Below are 27,882 nucleotides of genomic sequence, written 5' to 3'. Positions count from 1 at the left end.
TGACTCGGTTGGAGGCTGCACAATCTGCAACGGCACCTCGTGCACGGTGGGTTCCTGATCCAGTGGATGCTCTACCCTGGATCTGAACGCCCACCACCTCCGCCTGGTCCACTCGCTGGACGAATTGGCCTGCTCCATCGCCCAGAGGAGGATCTCGATCTTCTGAATCGGTTGCGCGGGCTGGGGGAAAAGCTTTGCCCTCTCCTTCTTCGTCAAATTCTTGAGAGTGGCCATTGCCGTCCAGCTCATTTGCCTTGTGTTATCAAACCAAGAACGGATCTTCCTCAACCTGGCCAACTTGACCTGGTCGCCGCCGGCGATCTCCACGAAGTCGGTGTTCTCGTCGCCGGCGATCTGCTCGATCTGCTACTCCATCAAGGTTCTTGCATGGATGGAAGAGGGGGCTGGATGTGGAAGATGAGAAGAGCAAAGTTGCAGCCGCAAGAATGAGGAGAAGGCTAGGAGATGGTCGCGGTTGTAATGGTGATGGAAGAGGGGAAGGACCACGGCGGCGGCTTTGCGTTGGACGAGAGGGGCGGTTGTTTTGCATTGGACGAGAGGGGCGGCGGTTTTGCATTGGACGAGAGGGCCCCACCTTGTCATATATTTCCTAGGACTAAAATGCCCCTAGACTAATTGTACTTTCGAGTACTTTCGAGTACTTTCATCTACGTACTTTCGAGTACTACGTATGTATGCGTCGTTAGATCAAGACAAACGAACGGCTCCAAAAAATGCCAACTACTGTAAAAGTTGTATTTTATCATATAATCCAAAGGAACTGGATACCTTGTATAGCACAGAAAGAGTTTGAGCAGTTGGATTTTTTATCTCACCTATGTGTCAAAGTAGTCCAGCTACCTGATATTTATATTTCTCTAACTACTGCCAAATCTAAGTGTAAGGCCATTCTCCCACGTAGGGCATAATTATTCCTGATGAAACCATTGTACATGTAGTAGGCAGGAGCAAGATGTTAGTTCTAGGTTGCAGACTTCCCATAGATAGATTCAGTAGCATACTTTAAGAAGGTACTAACTTGCAAGCCCTATTCTATGAGAGAAGCGAATAAGAAAACAGTAAGTAAACTATACTGTGTGACTTTTATGTTTTAACAAACAACAATAATTCAAGAAAAGATGTGCTGAGCTTCCAGAAAGAAAATATTCATGCATTTGTAAAGGTTCATGATTGAATGAGCTTTCATCCGAAGTGAACAGTATTTGGTTAACTCTGGACAAAGAATAAATCAAGAAAAGATGTATTGGATTTCCATAAAGAACATATTCATGCATTTATATAGTACAAAAGAGAACCTCCACTGCAATTGCAAATTCTAGCGAGCCTATCCATGCCATGTTATCCCATTTTTAGAAGAGTAAACACCATTTAGAACCCCAGAAATTCCACGACAGAATCTCAAAGGCAAAGGAAAAGGTTTACTTGTCTAAAGATAATATGTTCAGAGTTTGTTCTCAAGAAACTGATCTATGACCCATACAAACTCACACAGATGACTGCATGAGTTGGAATATTTGGATCTATATAAACACTTGGTGTGGGTAAGGTGCGCTACTAATTAGGCTACTATACTTGTTATTTCTTTTTGGCAATGTTGGTATAGCATGTGCATAGCAGTGTTACTGAACTTATTTTAGCGACAAGACAAGCAGTACAGACGAGTGACAGGTCCATGTTGCTGGTTAAAAATATAAGACACGGCAACCAGTGCACATTCAAAAACCAGAGCAAGTGTATGGGTTTCATAGATATTAACAGGTTGCATAAACAGAGAAGCAACAGTTTTATAGGGTAGAAGACTGATCACAGAGACACGAAAAGTGGTTCAAACTAAGGGGTATCAGTCACTTAATTATAGCAAGTATTTTCCCTAACATGGGAATCTGCTAAGAGTATAGATTAACCCTGAAGCAAATCGATGGTTAACTTAACTAAAGCTAGCTCCTATTTTTATGAACTAAATATCAAGTAAAAAGTAGCAGTCACTCATAAATTATTTGACTAAGATTTCTTCATGGGATCCCCTAGTCCAGGGTTGTACCTGATGTTGATGGGGATTGAATTTGGTTTGTGCATCTCCGTGTATTTTTTTCCTCACCGGCATCGATCTAGACAGCGGGTGGTGATAGTCTCAATCATGGCTGTTAAAGTATGTATTATAGGATGTATACGGTGTACATATAAACCGTATACATGTGTGGGCATGTGCATGTTGTAATCAGGTAGTTAGGATATGTTTAGGTTGATCTCTATCCTTTGTATAGATTATGACTTGGAGATCAATCCTACAACAACCTAACTACCTAAACCCTGTAATCTCTTGTGCCTATAAATAACACGCAATGCGTCCCTACTAAGGCATACGCTTAACCCATCTTTACATGGTATCAGAGCCTCTCCTCTACGCACATCTCTTGCGCCGCCAAAACTCCTCGTGCCGCCATGTCTTCCTCAAGCTCCACCGCAGCCTCTCCATCCGTGCTGATCCCCATCGCTGAGAAACTCCATCGCTCCAACTTCAACATCTGACGTGCGCAGGCCCTGGCCACGATCTGTGGCGCTGAGCTGGTCTCCTACCTCGATCCAGAGAGGGAGGAACCGGCGCCCAAGCTGTCAGACAAAGACGGCAAGGTCACCGACGTGCTGAACCCGACATATGAGATCGACAGGGCTCGAGACTCTCAGGTTCTGAGTTTTCTTTTCAATTCCATCTCACCCCCTGTGATGGTTCAGATCACAACTTGCACCACGGCGTCAGCAGCATGGACTACAATCACGGAGATCTTTATCTCCCAGACGCAGGCGGCCATCGTCAATACGAGGATGGCCCTCTCCACCACCAAGAAGGGAAACTCCACCATCGCTGAGTACCTTGGCCGCATGAAGGCCCTCAGTGATGAGATGGCTGCCATCGGCAAGCCGCTCACAGACGATGATATGGTGTCGTATATCCTTGCTGGCTTGGATTTCGACTACATGTCATTCGTCTCCTCCATCTGCGCCAGGACCGTCCACATCAAGCCCAACGAGCTCTACGCGCAACTCATCAGCTTCGAGAGCCGCCTCGCCATGTTTGAGGGTGGCAACTCGTCGTCCCACTCATCCGCGAACGCTGCCTCCCGTGGCGGTCGCGGTGGCTTCCCTCGCGGCGGAGGCCGCGGCAGGAACGGAGGCGGCCGTGGTCACAGTGGTGGCCGTGGCAACGGAGGCAACGGCGGCCGCGGGAACGGCCACGGTGGGTGTGGCCTAGGAGGCGGGGGACGAGATGAGCTCCCTGAAGTGTTCTGCCAGATCTGCAAGAAGCCGAACCACACGGCCATAGAGTGCTACCGGCGCTTCGACATAGCATTCACCAAGGAGAAGAGCGTGAGCGCCGTGTCCAACTCCTCCTACGGCGTCGACACCAATTGGTACGTTGACACAGATCACATCACCGGAGAGCTCGACAAGCTCACCATGAGGGAGAGATACAACAGCCATGATCAAGTGAACATGCCCAACGGAGCAGGTATGAAAATTACTCATATTGGTCAAGCATATGTTCGTACTCCCACCTGTAATCTTCATCTAAAAGATGTCCTTTACTCACCTAAAGCCACAAAAAAATCTTGTTTCTGCTCATCGTCTATCTCAAGACAATAATGTGTTTCTTGAAACTCACCCTCGTTTCTTCTTCATTAAGGACAAGGCAACGAGGAGCACCCTCCTCCACGGCAGGTGTAGAGCCGGCCTCTACCCCCTATCATCAGCTTCTTTAGGCCCGGGCAGGCATGCTTTTGGTGCCACCAAGATCTCTCCGTCAAGGTGGCACGATCGACTAGGTCATCCGTCTTTGAAAATCGTCCAGCATGTTCTTAGCAAGAACAAAATTCCTTTTTCTGTTCATGAGTTGAATAAAGAGGGGGTGTGTGATGCATGCCAACAAGGCAAAAGTCACCAACTTCCCTACCCGCATTCTAGTAGTTTTTCGAATGCTCCTTTAGAGCTTATTTACTCTGATGTATGGGGACCTGCCCGTGATTCTACCAATAAAAAGAACTATTGTGTGAGCTTTATTGATGATTTCAGTAAATTTACGTGGATATTTCTTCTTAAGCATAGGTCAGAGGTCTTCAAAGTGTTTCATGAATTTCAAGCACTTGTAGAAAGACTCTTTGATCGCAAAATCATCACCATGCAAACCGACTGGGGTGGTGAGTATGAGAGGTTAAATTCCTTTTTTCGCCAAGTTGGCATCACACACCATGTTTCCTGCCCGCATGCTCATCAGCAAAACGGCTCCGCCGAAAGAAAGCATCGTCACATTGTCGAGGTTGGCCTCTCACTGCTAGCTCATGCGTCTATGCCCCTCAAATTTTGGGATGAGGCATTCCTCGCTGCCACGTACTTGATCAATCGCACACCAAGTAAGGTGATCAATCTTGAAACTCCACTAGAAAAATTATTTCATGAAACACCAAACTATCATGCTCTTCGTACGTTTGGGTGCGCATGTTGGCCTAACCTTCGTCCTTTCAATGCTCGCAAGCTTGAATTCCGCTCCAAGTAATGCGTTTTCCTTGGCTACAGTAACCTTCACAAAGGTTTCAAGTGTCTAGACATAACTACTGGACGTGTTTATGTTGGAAATATGCCCTAGAGGCAATAATAAATTAGTTATTATTATTATATTTCCTTGTTCATGATAATCGTTTATTATCCATGCTATAATTGTATTGATAGGAAACTCAGATACATGTGTGGATACATAGACAACACCATGTCCCTAGTAAGCCTCTAGTTGACTAGCTCGTTGATCAATAGATGGTTACGGTTTCCTGACCATGGACATTGGATGTCATTGATAACGGGATCACATCATTAGGAGAATGATGTGATGGACAAAGACCCAATCCTAAGCCTAGCACAAGATCATGTAGTTCGTATGCTAAAGCTTTTCTAATGTCAAGTATCATTTCCTTATACCATGAGATTGTGCAACTCCCGGATACCGTAGGAGTGCTTTGGGTGTGCCAAACATCACAACGTAACTGGGTGGCTATAAAGGTACACTACAGGTATCTCCGAAAGTGTCTGTTGGGTTGGCACGAATCGAGACTGGGATTTGTCACTCCGTGTAAACGGAGAGGTATCTCTGGGACCACTCGGTAGGACATCATCATAATGTGCACAATGTGATCAAGGAGTTGATCACGGGATGATGTGTTACGGAACGAGTAAAGAGACTTGCCGGTAACGAGATTGAACAAGGTATCGGGATACCGACGATCGAATCTCGGGCAAGTGTCGTACCGATAGACAAAGGGAATTGTATACGGGATTGATTAAGTCCTTGACATTGTGGTTCATCCGATGAGATCATCGTGGAACATGTGGGAGCCAACATGGGTATCCAGATCCCGCTGTTGGTTATTGACCGGAGAGTCATCTCGGTCATGTCTGCATGTCTCCCGAACCCGTAGGGTCTACACACTTAAGGTTCGGTGACGCTAGGGTTATAAAGATATTAGTATGCGGTAACCCGAAAATTGTTCGGAGTCCCGGATGAGATCCCGGACGTCACGAGGAGTTCCGGAATGGTCCGGAGGTAAAGAATTATATATAGGAAGTGCTATTTCGGCCATCGGGACAAGTTTCGGGGTCACCGGTATTGTACCGGGACCATCGGAAGGGTCCCGGGGGTCCACCGGGTGGGGCCACCTGCCCCGGGGGGGGCACATGGGCTGTAGGGGGTGCGCCTTGGCCTATATGGGCCAAGGGCACCAGCCCCAAGAGGCCCATGCGCCAAGAGAAGAGGGAAAGGAAGAGTCCTAAAGGGGGAAGGCACCTCCGAGGTGCCTTGGGGAGGAGGGACTCCTCCCTTGGCCGCACCCTTCCTTGGAGGAAGGGCCAAGGCTGCGCCTCCCCCCTCTCCCTTGGCCCTATATATAGTGGGGGGAAGGGAGGGCAGCATAACCTAAGCCCTGGCGCCTCCCTCTCCCTCCCATGACACATCTCCCTCCTCCCGCAGCGCTTGGCGAAGCCCTGTTGGAATCCCGCTACTTCCACCACCACGCCGTCGTGCTGCTGGATCTCCATCAACCTCTCCTCCCCCCTTGCTGGATCAAGAAGGAGGAGACGTTGCTGCTCCGTACGTGTGTTGAACGCGGAGGTGCCGTCCGTTCGACGCTAGGATCATCGGTGATTTGGATCACGACGAGTACGACTCCATCAACCCCGTTCTCTTGAACGCTTCCGCGCGCGATCTACAAGGGTATGTAGATCCACTCCTCCCTCGTTGCTAGATGACTCCATAGATAGATCTTGGTGACACGTAGGAAAATTTTGAATTTATGCTACGTTCCCCAACAGTGGCATCATGAGCTAGGTCTATGCGTAGTTTCTATGCACGAGTAGAACACAAAGTAGTTGTGGGCGTTGATTTTGTTCAATATGCTTACCGTTACTAGTCCAATCTTGATTCGGCGGCATCGTGGGATGAAGCGGCCCGGACCAACCTTACACGTACGCTTACGTGAGACCGGTTCCACCGACTGACATGCACTAGTTGCATTAGGTGGCTGGCGGGTGTCTGTCTCTCCCACTTTAGCCGGATCGGATTCGATGAAAAGGGTCCTTATGAAGGGTAAATAGCAATTGGCATATCACGTTGTGGTCTTTGCGTACGTAAGAAACGTTCTTGCTAGAAACCCATAGCAGCCACGTAAAACATGCAAACAACAATTAGAGGACATCTAACTTGTTTTTGCAGGGTATGCTATGTGATGTGATATGGCCAAAAGGATGTGATGAATGATATATGTGATGTATGAGATTGATCATATTCTTGTAATAGGAATCACGACTTGCATGTCGATGAGTATGACAACCGGCAGGAGCCATAGGAGTTGTCTTAATTTATTTATGACCTGCGTGTCAACGTAAACGTCATGTAATTACTTTACTTTATTGCTAACCGTTAGCTGTAGTAGTAGAAGTAATAGTTGGCGAGGCAACTTCATGGAGACACGATGATGGAGATCATGATGATGGAGATCATGGTGTCATGCCGGTGACGATGATGATCATGGAGCCCCGAAGATGGAGATCAAAAGGAGCAATATGATATTGGCCATATCATGTCACTATTTGATTGCATGTGATGTTTATCATGTTTATACATCTTATTTGCTTAGAACTACGGTAGTAAATAAGATGATCCCTCATTAAAATTTCAAGAAAGTGTTCCCCCTAACTGTGCACCGTTGCGACAGTTTGTTCGTTTCTAAGCACCACGTGATGATCGGGTGTGATAGATTCCAACGTTCACATACAACGGGTGTAAGACAGATTTACATATGCAAACACTTAGGTTGACTTGACGAGCCTAGCATGTACAGACATGGCCTCGGAACATAGAAGACCGAAAGGTCGAGCATGAGTCGTATAGAAGATACGATCAACATGAAGATGTTCACCGATGTTGACTAGTCCGTCTCACGTGATGATCGGACACGGCCTAGTTGACTCGGATCATGTAATCACTTAGATGACTAGTGGGATGTCTATCTGAGTGGGAGTTCATAAGATGAACTTGTTTATCCTGAACATAGTCAAAAGGATTTTGCAAATTATGTCGTAGCTCGCGCTTCAGTTCTATTGTTTAGATATGTTCCTAGAGAAAATTTAGTTGAAAGTTGATAGTAGTAATTTTGCGAACTAGGTCCGTAACCTGAGGTTTGTCCTCATTGCATCATAGAAGGCTTATGTCCTTAATGCACCGCTCAGTGTGCTGAACCTCGAACGTTGTCTATGGATGTTGCGAACATCTGACATACACATTTTGATAACTACGTGATAGTTCAGTTAAACGGTTTAGAATTGAGGCACCGAAGACGGTTTTGAAACGTCGCGAAACATATGAGATGTTTCGAGGGCTGAAATTGGGATTTCAGGCTCGTGCCCACGTCAAGAGGTATAAGACCTCCGACGATTTTCTTAGCCTACAAACTAAGGAGAAAAGCTCAATTGTTGAGCTTGTGCTCAGATTGTCTGAGTACAACAATCATTTGAATCGAGTGGGAGTTGATCTTCCAGATGAGATAGTGATGTTTCTCCGAAGTCATTACCACCAAGCTGCTAGAGCTTCGTGATGAACTATAATGTATCGGGGACATATAGGATGATCCTTGAGATATTCGCGATGTTTGACACCACAAAAGTAGAAATCAAGAAGGAGCATCAATTGTTGATGGTTGGTGAAACCACTAGTTTCAAGAAGGGCAAGGGCACGAAGGGATACTTCATGAAACGGCAAATCAGCTGCTGCTCTAGTGAAGAAACCCAAGGTTGAACCCAAACCCGAGACTAAGTGCTTCTGTAATAAGGGGAACAGCCACTGGAGCAGAATTACCCTAGATACTTGGTAGATGAGAAGGCTGGCAAGGTCGATAGAAGTATATTGGATATACATTGTGTTGATGTGTACTTTACTAGTACTCCTAGTAGCACCAGGGTATTAGATACCGGTTCGGTTGCTAAGTGTTAGTAACTCGAAACAAAAGGCTACGGAATAAACGGAGACTAGCTAAAGGTGAGCTGACGATATGTGTTGGAAGTGTTTCCAGGGTTGATATGATCAATCATCGCACGCTCCCTCTACCATCGAGATTGGTATTAAAACCTAAATAATTGTTATTTGGTGTTTGCGTTGAGCATAGACATGATTGGATTATGTCTATCGCAATACGGTTATTCATTTAAAGAGAATAATGGTTACTCTGTTTATTTGAATAATACCTTCAAATGGTCTTACACCTGAAATGAATGGTTTATTGAATCTCGATCGTAGTGATACACATGTTCATGCCAAAAGATAGTAATGATAGTACCACCTACTTGTGGCGCTGCCACTTAAGTCATATCGGTATAAAACGCATGAAGAAGCTCCATGTTGATGGATCTTTGGACTCACTCGTTTTTTGAAAGGTTTGAGACATGCGAACCATGTCTATTGTTGTATATGCATGAAGAAACTCCATGCAAATGGACCATTTGGACTCACTTGATTTTGAATCACTTGAGACATGCAAATCATACCACATGGGCAAGATGACTGAAAGCCTCATTTTTCAGTAAAATGGAACTAGAAAGCAACTTGTTGGAAGTAATACATTTTGATGTGTGCAGTCCAATGAGTGCTGAGGCGTGTAGTGGACATCGTTATGTTCTTACTTCACAGATGGTTTGAGTAGATGTTGAGTACATTTACTTGATGAATCACGAGTCTGAATTATTGAAAGGTTCAAGTAATTTCAGGGTGAAGTTGAAAGATCGTCGTGACAAGAGGATAAAATATCTATGATATGATCATAGAGATGAATATCTGAATTACGAGTTTGGCACAGAATTAAGACATTGTGGAAATTGTTTCACAACTAATACAGCCTGGAACACCATAGTGTGATGGTGTGTCCGAACATCATAACTGCACCCTATTGGATATGATGCATACCATGATGTCTCTTATCAAATTACCACAATAGTTTATGGGTTAGGCATTAGAGACAACCACATTCACTTTAAGTAGGGCACCACGTAATTCCGATGTGATGACACCGCATGAACTATGGTTTAGAGAAACCTAAGCTGTCATTTCTTAAAAGTTTGGGGCTGCGACGCTTATGTGAAAAAAGTTTCAGGCTGATAAGCTCGAACCCAAAGCGGATAAATGCATCTTCATAGGACACCTAAAACAATTGGGTATACCTCCTGTCTCAGATCTGAAAGCAATAAGGGATTGCTTTTAGAATCGGGTCCTTTCTCGAGGAAAAGTTTCTCTCGAAAGAATTGAGTGGGAGGATGGTGGAGACTTGATGAGGTTATTGAACCGTCTCTTCAACTAGTGTGTGGCAGGGCACAAGAGTTGTTCCTGTGGCACCTACACCAATTGAAGTGGAAGCTTATGATAGTGATCATGAAACTTCAGATCAAGTCACTACCAAACCTCGTGGGATGACAAGGATGCATACTACTTCAGAGTGGTACGTAATCCTGTCTTGGAAGTCATGTTGCTAGACAACAATGAACCTACGAGCTATGGAGAAGCGATGGTGGGCCCGGATTCCGATAAATGGCTCGAGGCCATAAAATCCGAGAGAGGATCCATGTATGAAAACAAAGTGTAGACTTTGGCAGAACGGCTCGATGGTCGTAATGCTATTGAGTACAGATGGATTTTAAAAGGAAGACGGACAATGATGGTAGGTATCACCATTAAGAAAGCTCGACTTGTCGTTAAGATGTTTTCCGACAAGTTCAAGGAGTTGATTACGATGAGACTTTCTCACTCGTAGCGATGCTAAGAGTCTGTTGAAATTATATTAGCGATTACTGCATTATTTATGAAATCTTGTAGATAGGATGTCAAAACATTGTTTCCTCGACGATTTTCTTGAGGAAAGGTTGTATGTGATACAACCAGAAGGTTTTGTCAATCCTAAAAGATGCTAATAAGTATGCAAAGCTCCAGCAATCCTTCTAAGGACTGGAGTAAGCATCTCGGAGTTGGAATGTATGCTTTGATGATGATCAAAGATTTTGGGTTTATACAAAGTTTATGAGAAACTTGTATTTCCAAAGAAGTGAGTGGGAGCACTATAGAATTTCTGATGAATATATGTTGTTGACATGTTGTTAATCAGAAATGACATAGAATTTCTGGAAAGCATATAGGGTTATTTGGAAAGTGTTTTTCAATGGAAAGCCTGGATTAAGCTACTTGAACATTGAGCATCAAGATCTATAAGAATAGATCAAAACGCTTAATGGTACTTTCAAATGAGCACATACCTTGACATGATCTTGAAGGTGTTCAAGATGGATCAGTCAAAGAAGGAGTTCTTGCCTGAGTTGTAAGGTATGAAGTTAAGACTTAAAGCTCGACCACGGCAGAATAGAGAGAAAGGACAAAGGTCGTCCCCTATGCTTAAGACATAGGCTCTACAGTATGCTATGTTGTGTACCGCACCTGAAATGTGCCTTACCATGAGTCAGTCAAGGGGTACAAGAGTGATCTAAGAATGGATCACAGGACAGCGGTCAAAGTTATCCTTACTAACTAGTGGACTAAGGAATTTTCTCGATTATGGAGGTGGTAAAAGAGTTCGTCGTAAAGGGTTACGCCGATGCAAACTTTGACACTAATCCAGATTATTCTGAGTAGTAAACTGGATTCGTATAGTAGAACAGTTATTTGGAACAGCTCCAAATATAGCGTAGTAGCTGCATCTACAAGATGACATAGAGATTTGTAAAGCACACACGGATCTGAAAGATTCAGACCCGTTGACTATAACATCTCTCACAAGCATAACATGATCAAACCCAGAACTCATCGAGTGTTAATCACATGTTAATGTGAACTAGATTATTGACTCTAGTAAACTCTTTGGGTGTTAGTCACATGGGGATGTGACCTTGAGTGTTAATCACATAGCGATGTGAACTGGATTATTGACTCTAGTGCAAGTGGGAGACTGTTGGAAATATGCCCTAGAGGCAATAATAAATTAGTTATTATTATTATATTTCCTTGTTCATGATAATCGTTTATTATCCATGCTATAATTGTATTGATAGGAAACTCAGATACATGTGTGGATACATAGACAACACCATGTCCCTAGTAAGCCTCTAGTTGACTAGCTCGTTGATCAATAGATGGTTACGGTTTCCTGACCATGGACATTGGATGTCATTGATAACGGGATCACATCATTAGGAGAATGATGTGATGGACAAAGACCCAATCCTAAGCCTAGCACAAGATCATGTAGTTCGTATGCTAAAGCTTTTCTAATGTCAAGTATCATTTCCTTATACCATGAGATTGTGCAACTCCCGGATACCGTAGGAGTGCTTTGGGTGTGCCAAACGTCACAACGTAACTGGGTGGCTATAAAGGTACACTACAGGTATCTCCGAAAGTGTCTGTTGGGTTGGCACGAATCGAGACTGGGATTTGTCACTCCGTGTAAACGGAGAGGTATCTCTGGGACCACTCGGTAGGACATCATCATAATGTGCACAATGTGATCAAGGAGTTGATCACGGGATGATGTGTTACGGAACGAGTAAAGAGACTTGCCGGTAACGAGATTGAACAAGGTATCGGGATACCGACGATCGAATCTCGGGCAAGTGTCGTACCGATAGACAAAGGGAATTGTATACGGGATTGATTAAGTCCTTGAAATCGTGGTTCATCCGATGAGATCATCGTGGAACATGTGGGAGCCAACATGGGTATCCAGATCCCGCTGTTGGTTATTGACCGGAGAGTCATCTCGGTCATGTCTGCATGTCTCCCGAACCCGTAGGGTCTACACACTTAAGGTTCGGTGACGCTAGGGTTATAGAGATATTAGTATGCGGTAACCCGAAAGTTGTTTGGAGTCCCGGATGAGATCCCGAACGTCACGAGGAGTTCCGGAATGGTCCGGAGGTAAAGAATTATATATAGGAAGTGCTATTTCGGCCATCGGGACAAGTTTCGGGGTCACCGGTATTGTACCGGGACCATCGGAAGGGTCCCGGGGGTCCACCGGGTGGGGCCACCTGCCCCGGGGGGGGCACATGGGCTGTAGGGGGTGCGCCTTGGCCTATATGGGCCAAGGGCACCAGCCCCAAGAGGCCCATGCGCCAAGAGTCAAGGAAAAGGAAGAGTCCTAAAGGGGGAAGGCACCTCCAAGGTGCCTTGGGGAGGAGGGACTCCTCCCTTGGCCGCACCCTTCCTTGGAGGAAGGGCCAAGGCTGCGCCTCCCCCCTCTCCCTTGGCCCTATATATAGTGGGGGGAAGGGAGGGCAGCATAACCTAAGCCCTGGCGCCTCCCTCTCCCTCCCATGACACATCTCCCTCCTCCCGCAGCGCTTGGCGAAGCCCTGTTTGAATCCCGCTACTTCCACCACCACGCCGTCGTGCTGCTGGATCTCTATCAACCTCTCCTCCCCCCTTGCTGGATCAAGAAGGAGGAGACGTCGCTGCTCCGTACGTGTGTTGAACGCGGAGGTGCCGTCCGTTCGGCGCTAGGATCATCGGTGATTTGGATCACGACGAGTACGACTCCATCAACCCCGTTCTCTTGAACGCTTCCGCGCGCGATCTACAAGGGTATGTAGATCCACTCCTCCCTCGTTGCTAGATGACTCCATAGATAGATCTTGGTGACACGTAGGAAAATTTTGAATTTATGCTACGTTCCCCAACAGTTTATATTTCTTGGGACGTTGTGTTCGATGAAACGGTGTTTACCTTTGCCAAGTTAAACCCTAATGTCGGTACACCTATCAGATCTGAAGTCCTTCTCCTCTCTGAAAATTCCTCCTCCTTACCTCTTGATCATGGGGACGAACATATAGCTAATGATCACTTGGGTAATTCTCATGAAAATTCTGCTATAAATTTTGGAGGAAATTCGGTTGTGCACTATGATTTTATGCAGCAGCAAAGGACAAGCGCGGAGCACGAGGAGGATTCAGGTGCCGCACCAGGAGCTGACAGCGGCGATCCCGGTGCGGATCCGCCCTCGCCTGCCGCGCCAGGCAGTGGCAGCGCACCCGCCTCGGGGTCAGGCGGGCCACCAGCGGCCGACCACGCGTCCCCCCGCGGCCCCGCGGGCGAGACCATGACAAGCCAAGGCGGGCCCAGCAGCGCAGGTGGGCCAACCGCACTCACGCGCCAGGAGAGGCGCCTCTCCGCCTCGTCTGGTGGGCCTCGCCAAGTGGCCCAATGAGCAACTGGCTCCGGCTCCGAGGAAATCCGCCTCGGATCAGGTGCCGCTGGATCATCTGCAGCGCCAGATCCCGCTGGATCGTCTGTCGCGCTGGATCCCGCCGGATCTTCTGTGCAGCGGCCCTCTGCTGCAGATTCTGTGCCGCTGAGAACCAGATCACAGCATGGAGTTTTGAAGCCCAAGGGACGGATAGCACGGTCAGGTACAGTAATGTTCGTTTTGGTGGCCTAGCTGTCACAGGTGAGCCAGGAAACTTGGTTGAGGCTTTTGAGGATAAAACCTGGAAAAATGCTATGGATGAAGAATATAATGCTCTTATTAGAAACAAAACTTGGCACTTGGTTCCTCCAGCAAAAGGCAGAAACATAATTGATTGTAAATGGGTTTACAGAGTCAGAAGAAAGTCCAGTGGAGAAATAGACAGATACAAGGCTAGATTAGTAGCAAAGGGTTTTAAACAGCGGTACGGTATTGACTATGAGGGACTTGTTCTTTCTGTTGCAGTATCAAATGGTTGGAGTTTTCGTCAATTGGATGTCCAGAATGCGTTTCTTCATGGCGTTCTAGAGGAGGAAGTCTACATGAAACAACCACCTGGGTATGAGGTAAAAGACAAATATCATTATGTGTGCAAACTTGACAAGGCATTATATGGTCTGAAACAAGCACCTAGAGCATGGTATTCTAGGTTAAGTGATAAACTTCAAAGGCTTGGCTTTCGACCTTCAAAGGCTGATACATCACTTTTCTTCTATAAGAAGGGAAAAATAATCATCTTTATGTTGGTATATGTTGATGATATTATTGTGGCCAGCTCATCACAAGATGCGGTCAGTGCATTGTTGGAAGATCTCAAGAGAGACTTTGCACTTAAAGACCTTGGTGATTTGCACTACTTCTTGGGAATAGAAGTGAAAAAGGTAACTGATGGGATAGTCTTAAGTCAGGAAAAATATGTGTCTGATATATTAAAAAGGTCAGGTATGATGAGTTGTAAAGTTTCAAACATGCCACTCTCAACCACTGAGAAACTTTCCAAGGAAGAAGGGGAGCCCTTGCGAACCAAAGCAGCCACAAACTATAGAAGTGTGGTAGGTGCCTTACAGTACTTGACACTTACAAGGCCTGACATATGTTTTCCTGTCAACAAGGTGTGTCAGTTCTTGCATGCCCCTACTCTTCAGCATTGGACTGCAGTGAACAGAATTTTGAGATATCTCAAAGGTACTATGAGTACTGGATTAAAATTCACAAGGTCAAGCTCAAATGTGGTAAGTGCCATTTCAGATGCAGATTGGGCAGGTTGTCCTGATGATAGAAGGTCAACTGGTGGTTTTGCTATTTTCTTTGGACCAAACCTCATATCTTGGAGCGCACGAAAACAAGCCACTGTGTCTAGATCCAGCACTGAGGCTGAATACAAAGCTCTAGCAAATGCCACGGCTGAGTTGATATGGGTTCAAAGTCTGCTTGCTGAACTAGGTGTAAATCATTCCTCTGTTGCACGATTATGGTGTGACAATATTGGTGCTACTTATCTGTCAGCAAATCCAGTGTTCCATGCAAGAACAAAACACATTGAAGTAGACTATCATTTTGTTCGTGAGAGAGTAGCCAAGAAGCTATTGGACATTCGTTTTATTCCTACTAATGATCATGTTGCAGATGGTTTTACTAAAGCCTTGTCATGGCGCAAGTTGGAAGAATTCAAGAACAATCTCAACTTGTTAAAGTTGTGATTGAGGGGGCGTGTTAAAGTATGTATTATAGGATGTATACGGTGTACATATAAACCGTATATATGTGTGGGCGTGTGCGTGTTGTAATCAAGTAGTTAGGATATGTTTAGGTTGATCTCTATCCTTTGTATAGATTATGACTTGGAGATCAATCCTACAACAACCTAACTACCTAAACCCTGTAATCTCTTGTGCCTATAAATAACACGCAACGCGTCCCTGCTAAGGCATACGCTTAACCCATCTTTACAATGGCGTGCCAGCCCTAGGTGCCCGTGGCAAAGAAGACGCCTGCGAGATTGCCGGAGATGCTCTGCTCCTGCCGGAGGCGCCAGTGGAGTCAAAGAATGCCTTCGTCTGCGCCGCCATCATGCCGAACCGCGTCAAGAAGCTGAACTGAATGCCAGCCTGCTTGCCGTGATAACGGCATCGTCACCTTTGTTACTTTGGGGCTGAAATTATTGTCGAAGGTCTTCCCGTGTAGCTTTTTGACTTTCCAACAACAACCTATAGTGATATATGATCAAAAGCAAAATTAAATTATTAGCCAAAGATAGCAGAGTGATAGTGCTTTAGGCTTTAACATTTTCATGAACATTGGGTAAGTATGCTTGTAACCCAAAAAGGGATCAAAGTGAAAGTGTGAAACACTTCTTCATATACTTATGAATTGTAAGAATGTGGTCAGCATTCACTAAACTCACTTAGGTTGTTCTGGACAATATTTTATCCTTCCTTCCCTAACCGAAAATTCAGCTAATGAAGGGAAGAAAGAAAATCAGTACTGAAAGACTGAAACTTCCAATCCATTTCCTACATCAAATCAGAGAAATAAACCGGACTGTCAACTATAACAATCAGTGAAATAGGAATTTTATGTTGTTCCTCTTGCAAGACAACATAAGGACATTCAAGTTTTGTAATTTGCGTAGCTAAACAGGAAAGCACGTGATGTCCATCTGGTATCTTCCTGATAGAAAGCTTAATAACCCTCTGTCCGACAGACGAACAAAACTTAAAACCCCCGTGGGCAAAAGAAATCATAAAGTATCAATAAATGGACAAATCACATTGTTCTTATGATCCTGATGAATACGACAAGATCCACAGCCATAATCCACATCTAAAAACATATCAAATAAGTTAATACAGGGTAACAAGTGCAGCAGCATGTTTAAAATGCTTAACAATAGTTAATTGTCTAAAATAATCACATACTATGTAGTAATGAAACAACATATAGAAGTTCCATTTACCAACAGAAGGAACTAATGCTAAATTCGTAAAAGACAATTTATGCAACTCTGGCATTCCACTGAGCATGTAATTAGGATCATCTTGCCAAAGTGAGTCAACTGCTACGATCGCATGATCAACTCATTCACTTGTCAGTCAATTCTAAGCAAAAGAGCTTAAATCGTACTCATTTGGCATCTGAATTAACATCAGGCAAACCAACATCTCAGGTAATAATTCATGAATAGACTAATCCTAAATGATATCATCTGATTAAGCCGGCAACCTTACAACAATCAGATAGCAACAACTCACAAAAGAGTTAAGAGGAATTTCCACCCTACCTTGATGAGATTGGTGTAGGAGTCAAATCCGTTGTCGGCGTCCTGGCCGGTCTCAGCCGGCAGCAACTGCAGGTTTCGGCCGCTGTAGTGGAGGAAGAGGGAGTCCAGATCAAGTGACCTCCCTAGAATTATTTAAGCAAAGACCTTTGAGCAGGTAAATACAGACGAACTGCAGCGCATCGATACATGAGAACTACACATTTGCATAATCTGCAAGACAGCCATGCTAGCATATCTACGAAGCATGGAACACAATATGTGAAATCAAAACTCTTTCTACTGCGCCCTTTCTTCTGTTCTTCCACAGGTAAGCGAATAACCACCACTCATTTCAATTTTCCCAATATTCTAGTAGGAAACTATTCATAGTTCATGGAGAATTTTTTTTAAAATTAAGTAAAGCCAACTCTGTATAATAAACTATGAATTAAAGACATGTATACCAGTGGGAGATAGAAACGATCGCAATCGCTTGTTCTGTTATCAGGCACTGGACCTGCTACTGCTGATTGTTGGAAGACCAGTTGGCCAAGTTGCCAAAATAAAATTCCAAGATGCCCAATCAACACGAGAGAGGCTGAGCAAGGACACAGTTTGCTCACCAAAGCCTTGATGGAGCTCCCATATTTGCCCTGGTTCTGCAAACAACAACAATAAAGTTCCGAATCACAGCTCTGTGATTGCATTTGCGATATGATTCATAAGGAACAACACCTCCTTTGTCTGCTCACTGCAACACGCATCAATAACACACTACTCCACTATTCGTACAACTGAACTACAGAGTTGCAGAAATTTGAGCATAAATTTCACACCCAACTGAACTGAACTGGACTGAACATGTGTGGTATAATGCATATGAATCAACAAACCAATTCGGCTTTTCCTTGTCCTTTCTGTAGAACACGATGGGGACATTTGATGAAGTTGGAAAGCAGAGTTCAGAGTTCATACTGTAGGTTTAGTATAACATATCAAGATGCAAATACAATCACATCAATCGCACAGATAATATGAGTACGATATTTCCTTATGAATAGGAAAATTAAATTACTATGAGTTGTTCAAGCAAATTTTCACTATGGGCAAAACAATGTGCAGGGCAAAATAATGTGCAAGCAAAATAGAGTTACGTGAACATACCATGAAGGCTACAAGTGTAAGGATAGGATATGTTGTTTACCTTGGCTATGACGGAGGCTAGGTGACTTTGCTGTTGACCAGCGCGTTCTCCGCCATGCGCTGGTCCAGGCCGAGCGCCAGCAGCGTCTCCAGCTGCATCAGAGGCGGGGCCGTCTCCCCATCGACCATCTCCCTTGCTCCTGCGGCCCAACCTGCCGTGGCGGTCCGGGCGTGGTAGGACGGCGGCGGCGCCCTCCTGCAGGAGGCGTTCTTGGGCGTGCCCGGCTGGAGTGTTAATCTCAGATCATTAACATTTTGTCTGCTTTACAACATGAAGTGGTATCTAACTTTCAAGGCAAAACTTACTTGGGAAGGCCTTATCCATGCAACTAACCTGCGAATATACCTGCATAGTAGCATAAGCGCATTGATTAGTACAATAGAATTGGTGTTGTAATTTTCTTAATTCTTGCAACCTTATGAATTCGAACAAACATGTACAGAGTAGAAGATGATATATGATCATAGCACAACTTCCATAAGATCAGAAGAAAAAGGAGAGCATGAGAACATGAGATGAACCGAGCGGGTGCTCCAGGAGTTCTTGGCCATCGATATATCTCTTCCTGCGAAGATTGTTTTTATTATAAAGAACAACACCACAAAATTCATTATGCATTAAAAAGTGTAAAAGGTGGGGGAGATTAATTGACAGTAAAACGTATACATATACAGTCGTATCAATCTGTAGAGGAGAGAAAGGAGGAAGGTGCCTGACAGCGTGAAGTAGATTCCCAACAGTAAATAAGTGTATTTTCTCATGTAAACTCTAATCAGTATTACTGATACTTAAATCAAATTTGGAGGTCCTGTGCAGGCACATACCAGTACCACACACATGCTTTCGGTACGGGTCTGCTGTGACATGCAGGTTCAGCCAGTTCATCGCAAAACATTGAGAGGACGGAGGAGAAGGCATCCGTGACAGCGAGAGAGGATTGAGGCGAGGACGCAGGGACTGACCTCACGGGTTGATGGACGGCGACACGAAAGCCGGAGGGAGCCGACTGTGTCTGCGCTCACGCTCCTGCCAACAACGACGGCGCCGTGGACCAGCTCTGCCGCTCGAGCTCCTCCTGGGTCGACCTGGGAGGGAAAGAGAGCACGGGACGGCCGCACTCGATGCCGTCTTCTGAGATGAAGAGGAAGAGGCGCTGAGGCGGTTGTACACTGAGGTGGGAGGAGAGGCCGCGACGACCACGCGCGGGAGCAGCAGAGGCGGCGGCGACCATGCGCAGGAGCAGCAGAGGCGGCCGCTGCGGGATCGGCGGAGGGGGAGAAAATTTGGGGCGTGAGCGCGGCGGCGGCGGCAACCCTTGCCGATGTGAATGAAAAACGAGAGAGATTGGAGAGGAAAGGAGAGGTTGCGTGCAACTGGAGAGAAGGGGTGGAGTTCAAGGCGTTTTCACGTTCTCTCTCTTTCTTCCAGATGAAGCGACGACTTGACCGACGCGCCTAGCAACCAATCCCGCGCCGCGTTCGGTTTTTCCTCTCTTCTTTTCATTGTGTTCCTCTGCCGACGTGGCATGCGCGAGCGAGCCCTTTTGATGCACACGTTAAGGCTTCTTTTGGTTCATAGGATAGAATTATCGCAGAAATAGGAATTTTATAGAAAATGAGATGACATGTATCTCAAATCCTATGAGTAGGAATAGGAAACGGGATGTCATTTGGTTGACACCAAAGGAATTTTTCCATTGAGTCTAGGCTAATTTTTATTTTCCTATGAAATATAAAGGATAGGAACCAATCCTATGTAGGAGTAGGAATCTATTCCTATGAACCAAAGGGCTCTAAAGAAAAAAATCTTATAAAAATCATATCCTCTAGAATTCCTATGAAATTCCTCCAAACCAAAGAAGGCCTAATGCTTCTCGATTCTTGTGGCCATTCCCCTCCCTGCTAGTTGGACAAGGAGATGAAAAGTGGTGGGATATGGCTAGACATTGGAGACACATCGTGGCCTTTTGCTTCCAAATCCAGGAAAGTTATTTATTGAGCATATGCGTATCAAGCTTATTATCTCCGATGACGAGTGTTTGTGAAATGTGAGTTCCTCAAAGATCATATGTATTCTAAAGAGTAAATTACACTAAAGCTCCTAAAAGTATTTCAAGTGTGTTAAGTAGGTCCTAAAAATTGAAAATCGTTCATACACTTTGTAGACCTCTAAACTACGCTTCTCGCTAGCGATCAATTTGAGCGGATCAGTGCCCCGCGCCTCCTCCGCTGGGCCCCATGGGTAGCATCTCCATCAACGACGACACCAGCGCGGACGCCGTGGTGGAGGACGCCGGGCTCGGTGGCATGGGCCTCACGGCGTCGGCACACCCCACGAAGCTCATGGTGAACATTGCAGCGGCAGCAACGACGACGAAGAAGAAGAAGCTGCGGTTACGGTGGGCGTCCATGGCTTCCAAGAAGCAAAGGACGTGCCCTGAGATCTCGATCCTCTGAAAACTCTACGGACTTACGGAGCACGCACGCACGCAGGTGTCTCCCGGAATCGCCTGGTTCTGGGTGTGGAGATTGCAGTCTGGTGCTGGTGCTAGTCCACCACTTGTGTGAGTCGTCTGATGTGTGTATATATGGGGAGAAGAATCTGGTGGCGTGCAGTTGGCCGGTACACCGTGTCCGTGTGCCCCGTTCTTGGCAGCCAATAAGGTTGGAAATTCTCGTGCTGGACTGGAAGGCTGACCGTCCCTTCTGCTGCGGCGCGTGGAAGAAACGGTCAACAAGGCTTGGACGGACGGACGGACGGTGCGTGCCGGTGCCCGACTCTGCTGTGCTCGTGCTGGAACAGAGGAAATGGACATGACAGCAAGGGATCTGGTGTGGGAGGCGCACCGGCGCCGGCCACCTTTTGGTTCTTCTTTGAAACCTGAAGCTCGTGTGGGTGCCGCCGTGCTGTTCGGAAGTCCGAGGAATGAACTCGCGGAGCAGCCGGAGCTCGGACGGGTTGACACGCCAGCGCCGCGCTCACCGGCCGTGCGCGCAGACCTTTATTTCGTTCCTTCTCCGTGGAAAACTAGTCGTACATGGCATGCAACCACGCGGGTGTGTTTGGCGGTGTTCCACACGACATGTGGATGTGGCGCCACGCAAGCACGCAGCGCCTGAAGTCTTGTCTTGAGTCTTGACCTTCGAATCGTGCTTCACACCACACATATACGGTGCGAAAATTCCATGGCAGGAGTAAACACACGCGTTGTTTAGACGTCACAGGTCCATCAAATATACTCACTCTGTTTCTAAATATAAGTCTTTTTAGAGATTCCACTATGGACTACATACGAAGCAAAATAAATAAATCTATAATCTAAAATATGTTTATATAGTACATTCGTATTTAAGGGGTGTTTATTTTCAGAGACTTTTTTGTGTAGAGACTAGAAAAAGTCCCTCTTAAAAACTTTTTTACCAAATGGGAGGAACTTTTTAAGAACTAAACTAGACATTTGGGACTAAATGAAGAAGACTCTCAAGGAGAGTCTTTTGGAGACTTTTCCAACAATGCCCCTCCATGCACCCATTGGTTCGCCACCTCATGGTGTTGTTTGATTGTTATTTTTTTATATACTAGAGGCAATATGGTCATTTAATAATCTCTAGGAAGGGACTAGGGATTTTTTAGTCTCTGAAAACAAACAGGGAGAGACTTTTTAGTTGGGACTAGAAAAAGTCCTAGGACTAGAGAACCAAACACCACCTTAGTTTATAGTGAAATCACTAAAAAAAGACTTATATTTCAAAACGGAGGGAGTACGTCATAGCTCGCAAGTCATTTTTTAATATTAAAAACCGGGGGACTCTCCTCGGCTCCGTATAAATATGCAACTACATACAAAAGCCCGGCCGAACCAACCTACAAATATAAAAAGTCTGAAAGTTATGCCTATAGACTATGGTTGGATGGTTAGGAGGGGTTCAAGTCCTAGACCTGTTGCTTGCATGGGAGGGAGATGTTCTCATAAACTACGATCACGGCGTCGTCTGTGCTGACTTAATCTAGGAATTCACACATAGACTACGGTATCCAAAAAGGCCACCAGTTTGGTATTTCCCGACTTCTCCATCCATGAGCGATGACTACCAGGTCATCAGTAATGAGTAGTGAGACCATAAGTGAAGCTAAAGCCACCGGAGATCAGTTATGACACCAGCTAGAGAGCAGTAGGGAAAACTTTCTTACAGACGGATAACTATTAGTGTTGAAACTAACTTTGTTATAGTCCGGGTCCAAATAACAACCAGCTAGAGAGCAGTAGGGAAAACTTTCTTACAGACGGATAACTATTAGTGTTGAAACTAAACTTTGTTATAGTTCGGGTCCAAATAACAGCACATACCAAAGAGATCATGGAAGTTATTTTTGCAAGATCATTCAACCAATGTAATCTCAAGCATCGTACTCCCTCCGCACACACACAAAAAGTGACATTTGGGGAATGTCTCGAGTCGTGGCCAACGATATCGTTTTAAATATTCAACTTCGAAATCATATGCATGAATAAACCTTGAGAAGTGTTTTTTTAGCATTGTACTCCCTCCATACCTAGATATTCCAGTCTCAACACGTGTTATGACGCCAACCAAAGAGCATTAGGGAAAACTTTCTTACAGACGGATAACTAACAATGTTGTAGTTCAGGTCCAAATAACAACACACATACCAAAGAGATCCTCAAAGTTCTTTTCCTCTTGTGCAACATCATTCAACCGATGTAATCTAAAGCATCATACTCCCTCCACACATAAAAAGTGACATTTGGGAAGTGTCACAAGTCTTTGACCATCAATATCATTTCAAACATTCAACTTAAAATCATATGCATGAATAAGCCTTGAGAAGTGTTCTTTTTAGCATTGTAGTATTATAATTTTGTAATTTTTGTTGTTTATATGTGTATGTTGCAATGGAACAAGTGATCAAAAATATATTTAAAGACCACATACGGAAATGTCACTTCTTCATGTGGCGAAGGGAATGCTGTCCACCAGTAGATGCAGCATTGTTGTACAGAATTTATTGATGTATACTATACAGCCTGTGCCCAGGCAAACTCGTTATACAGTACATATAAGCAATGTGACATTCTACAAGAGCACATAGTTAGAGGGCTTTTCAGATTTGTAACTTGTCATAACTTCCATCCGCAAGCAATAGTGCGTATCAGGGTATCATTTGATCTGCTTGTCTAGAAATTCATCAATTTTCTGGCAATTGCATGGAGCGAGAAAAGTCCTGCTAGCAACGAAAAACATTTCCACTCAAATAAACAAACCAAACCAGGTATGGACGCATGGTAAAAACAAGAGCAATCTACAACAGTGACAATTGCGGTTCAAATCGCCATCGCCACACAAACTTCTTTCCTATTACTAGTAAGGATAGCATAACAGCTTGGCGTAAATCCTATATATAAAAATCCTTGGCGCACACGCCTTCAATACAGGAACAGAACTAGTCTGAGTCTGAGTTGCCAGTATCTGATTGTCGAACGCTTCGCTTGCTGGCAGCAGCTTGCTTGGAAGGATTTGCAGGCCCCTCTCCGTCGAGGAAGATCACTTGAGCTTTGGCAATGCGTTCCTCCAGATCCTCAGTGCTGAAGTCATCTTTACCACCCAGCTCATCAAATCCAACCTGGTAGTAGCAGAATAATAGTTACACACGCCTGATGACATTTTTGATTTTTCACACAGCTGAAGAACAAACTGTTAAGAGCAGTCTTACCACATAATCCTCAACCTTGGCATTCTTCACTAGGGCAAGAGTTGGGAGCACAACCACCCTTAGTTTTTCGGTCAGAAAGGGAGCCTTTTCAGCATGGACTTTGATAAACCGTGTTTCTACATGCTGTTTAGCGAGAATCGACATGTGTTTGTCCATAACCTGCAACCCAATAGAGGAGAGATGTAAGAAAATACTTTTGGACAATGCAAATTTCAGCTAAATAACACTGCTATCATCAGCGCCACATGACAAAAACAACATAAAGGCACTAAATAGGAACAAATACTTGCAGCACCGTCACAGCGTTCTTCTGAGTCACAATGGCACACTTAGATGTGCATTCAAGAAGAAGAAACAATGGTTCAAGCTTATGTTCAAAAATTGACATGAACCAAAATTCTCAAACAATCTACATGACAACGTCTCACATATATTTTTCTTTCAAAAATTCTCGAAATTTAATCCAACCTTCATTGCCATATCCTTGATCTCTAGTGTTCAAACCAGCCACTTGTTTTGTTCAAAATTCTTGAACTAAAATTATAAAAAAGAAACCAACAAAAGTGAACTTTGTCCAAACCCTATTTTAAAAAATCGTAAAAAAAACCTAAAAATTTCACCAAGCTGTATCTTGGCACCTCCAGCACTCTTCATGTTGCGAGATGATCAAGTTAAGTTCAACTTTCCAGCATAGCATCCCACCAATAGCTGCTTCTAGAAGGAAAATTCTTCAAGGACTCAAATAATTCTGAGATGAAGTCAGGGCTGAGTTTTGACTTCTAAACACAAGCACAAGTGGACACGCTCTGGATATGCACAAAGCCAAGAGTGAATCATTGCAAATCCCTCCCAAATCCCCCTAAATCTCTCTCTGGAGACGGAGCTGTTACTGATCCATTGATATTTTGAAGCAATTATCAATTGGCCACCCCCAAAAAATATTACTCAGCTCATAAGTTTTTTAAGCCTCCCTGGTTAACATAGGAGATTCATCCAGAATGCAAACCTCTTTTCACAGTCCTGAAAAGGGCAATTTTCAACAGCAAGACGCATTCAACACTCAACATAAAATGACTCAAGCACATGTGTTAGTCCTGCCTGACTTTACAAAACAATTTATAGTAGATGCAGAGACATGTGCTTATGGTATTCGTGCAGTCTCATGCACGGTGGCAGGCCTATCTCTTTTTTCAGCAAAACAATTGTTCCTAGGGCATCTGCTCTCTCCACTTGTTATAAAGAGGCAATGGCCATCATTGAAGCATTAACAAAAATGGAAACACTATTTTGCTACTTCTTCCTTGATCACCAGAACAGTTCAACAGAGTCGCAAGTACATCCAAGAGCAGAAACTGAGAGAGGGCATTCTACACAAGCTATTGGTCAAATTACTGGGCTATAATTATACCATTAAATATAAAATAAATGCAACAAAACAGAGTAGCCAGCACTCTCTCTAGAGTTCAGCACAAATTGCACTCTATTTGCTAGTACTGCAAAAGCAGCTTGGATTGCTGAAGTGGTTGCTAGCTACAACCAGGATCTGAGATGCAAAGATCTGATCACCAGCTGACCACTACCTTCCCAATTATACTTTCAAGCAAGGATGCTCGCATATAAAACAGAGCCACAGTGCACTCAGAAACAAATTAATCTATGCACTACATAATTTAGAGTTGTGTGGGCATTCAGGCTGTAGAGCTACATACCAAAGGATTAGGCTCCTTTTCCGTTGGTCTTGTATGAAACAAGACATTCTTGATTTCATCAAACAATGTCCCACTTGTCAAATCGATAAACAAGAGCACTCTAAGTACCCTGGACTACTACAACCTCTCCATGTTCCAGACTTTGCTTGGTACCATGTTAGTCTGGACTTTGTTGAGGGGTTGCTTGGTATATGGACTTTGTTGAGGGTTGGTAGTGTATTTTCAACTCTCTGCTTAGTTCTTGTGCCAAATCCCAAAAGGACATCTAAATCTAAACGTGAATAGAACTAGTACGTAATGGCACTTGCAGGTCCACTTAATAGATAAAATTCGTCCAACAAGTATTGACTTCACCTCTAGGACAGCAGCCCTCACGCATTTTCGCAAACACAAGGATGTTGGACTCCATAAATAATAATCAGACACCAAGCATTTGAGAGTGGGCCGGCCAAACAATTATTCAAGTTCCATTTAACTCATAAATGGCAAGTAACTTAAGTTGGAACTTGGAAGGAGTGAGAAGTGCTAAGTTGGCGAGTCAACCAATTGATAATAGGAAATTAAAGGGCATGGCTTGTGCAGTACAAATGGAGCAGCCGACATTCGTACTGCAGATCCCACAGCAATTTCAGGGGTTGGGTAAAGAACCAGGTCGAAACAAAAGCATTAGCCCAGCTCAAGATATCCTGATCTACGAAATGCACAGCAATATCATTGCCAATCGAAGATGATTTACCACGAGATCCACATCTAAACAATCCGATCTAAACATGTACTGTACAGGAATGAATGAAATGAAAAGAAGTTAGCCAGGAAAGGAGCGCACCTTGCACGGCCAGTTGTCGCGGTAGAAGTGGCACACCATGCGCTCGCTGGCCTTGGCGGTGGAGAAGAACTCTTTCTCGGGGACCTCCGTATACTCGCCGTGCCCCAGGGCGCGCCACTTGGCCCGGCGCTCGGCCGCGCGGCGCATCTGCAGCATCCGGCGCTCGCGGAGCGCCTCGATGTCGTCCGGGTCGAGCCGCTCGAGCGCGGCGATCTGCTCATCTAGCTTGTCCTCGACCGCCTTCGCGGCCGACAGGACCTGCTTCTCCAAGATCTGCGATCGTTGGGGCACGCCGCAGCAAGTCAGAGAAAAGGAGATGGGGAAGCAGGCGGAGTGCGACAGGCCGGAGATTGTTTACCTCGCCGATGACGCCGTCCATGGCGGCAGCGGCGGGAGGACGGAGACGGAGACGGAGATCGGGGAGAGGGGAAAGAGAGGGAGCACGGCGTGGAGTGAAGAGGGGAACTGGGTGGAGTTTTGCTTCCGCAGTTCGGCTGATTGAAAAACCTGAACGAACCACATTAACTTTAGAAGTTCAATATCAATTATGTTAATATTACATTTAATATTTACATACATATCAAGTGACATTGATGATATTTTTTATTATTAAATTCTCATACACTCTCTCCCTTCCTTTTCCTCACTCTCTCTTTCGCTCTCCCTCTCTTTAACACACACACATATCCATTTTATTGGATACGGGATCATAATACATCTATTTCACATGCACACGCGCTAGTGCATAACAATATGAATATGTGTATTATATTTATCACCACAACTTATATTTCCTCGAGCCGCGTCACTGCAGAGCCGAGCTCCCGCCCGACCACCTCGCCGGAATAGAAGGGGAATGGATAAGGGTGACGCCCTGCCCCCCATGGCCTCACTCCTCGACGCCCTTTCCCAGATCCACTTCTCCTTCTCACTCGCTCGATTCCGTCAATCTGGACGAAATCAGACGCCACGGCCACCATGACCGACCCTGTCTACACAGCCACTGCTCTCCCTGTAGGCTAGGAGCTTGTCGAGGAGCTCCGAACTCCTCCGCTACTTCGTCTGCGCCAATGAGATCAAGTCCAGCACCCCCGCATCGACGTCGCTGCCGTCTTCCTCAACCTTCGGCCACCGTAACATTGCCGTTCGATCCCCGCCGCCCCGAGCTCCCCTGTCTTCCCCTAGGGCATCATTGACACCGCCGTGATCTCCTCTTGACTTTTCCCTGTTTCCCCTCTCGTTTGCTCTCGTTAGGTATTTCGCCATGGCCGAGAACCGCCGTCCGCCATGGCCATTGCAGGGGTAGCCACCGAGCTCCT

General features: G+C 45.2%; 2 protein-coding genes and 1 pseudogene across 6 annotated transcripts; 1 reads left to right on the top strand and 2 right to left on the bottom strand.

Moving 5' to 3' along the window:
- Nucleotides 1-2,940: 2,940 nt before the first annotated feature.
- Nucleotides 2,941-3,079, top strand: LOC125549676 (annotated as a pseudogene).
- A 12,420-nt stretch (nucleotides 3,080-15,499) lies between these two features.
- Nucleotides 15,500-19,722, bottom strand: LOC125545529. Of its 5 annotated transcripts, none has more exons than XM_048709511.1 (8): nucleotides 19,258-19,722; nucleotides 18,806-18,860; nucleotides 18,601-18,640; nucleotides 18,296-18,490; nucleotides 17,556-17,750; nucleotides 17,113-17,234; nucleotides 16,237-16,345; nucleotides 15,500-16,039 (listed from the first exon to the last, which is right to left on the bottom strand). In XM_048709511.1, exons 2-7 carry the CDS (start codon nucleotides 18,844-18,846, stop codon nucleotides 16,285-16,287), a joined length of 654 nt encoding a protein of 217 aa, XP_048565468.1. In that variant the 5' UTR covers nucleotides 18,847-18,860; nucleotides 19,258-19,722; the 3' UTR covers nucleotides 15,500-16,039; nucleotides 16,237-16,284. The 5 variants fall into 5 exon arrangements, with proteins under 5 accessions (XP_048565468.1, XP_048565467.1, XP_048565466.1 ...); XM_048709510.1 differs by having other exon boundaries at nucleotides 18,296-18,504; nucleotides 18,817-18,860; nucleotides 19,258-19,721; XM_048709509.1 differs by having other exon boundaries at nucleotides 18,296-18,519; nucleotides 18,817-18,860; nucleotides 19,258-19,717.
- A 3,821-nt stretch (nucleotides 19,723-23,543) lies between these two features.
- On the bottom strand, nucleotides 23,544-27,074 carry LOC125545528 (thioredoxin domain-containing protein 9 homolog). The gene is made up of 4 exons (XM_048709507.1): nucleotides 26,922-27,074; nucleotides 26,564-26,836; nucleotides 24,029-24,187; nucleotides 23,544-23,938 (listed from the first exon to the last, which is right to left on the bottom strand). Exons 1-4 carry the CDS (start codon nucleotides 26,940-26,942, stop codon nucleotides 23,759-23,761), a joined length of 633 nt encoding a protein of 210 aa, XP_048565464.1. The 5' UTR covers nucleotides 26,943-27,074; the 3' UTR covers nucleotides 23,544-23,758.
- Between the last annotated feature and the right edge of the window lie 808 nt (nucleotides 27,075-27,882).

Source organism: Triticum urartu, chromosome 3 (assembly GCF_003073215.2).
Source record: "Triticum urartu cultivar G1812 chromosome 3, Tu2.1, whole genome shotgun sequence".
Classification (NCBI taxonomy): domain Eukaryota; kingdom Viridiplantae; phylum Streptophyta; class Magnoliopsida; order Poales; family Poaceae; genus Triticum; species Triticum urartu.
Note: the sequence above shows the minus strand (reverse complement) of the source record. Positions and strands in the feature narration are given on the sequence as shown.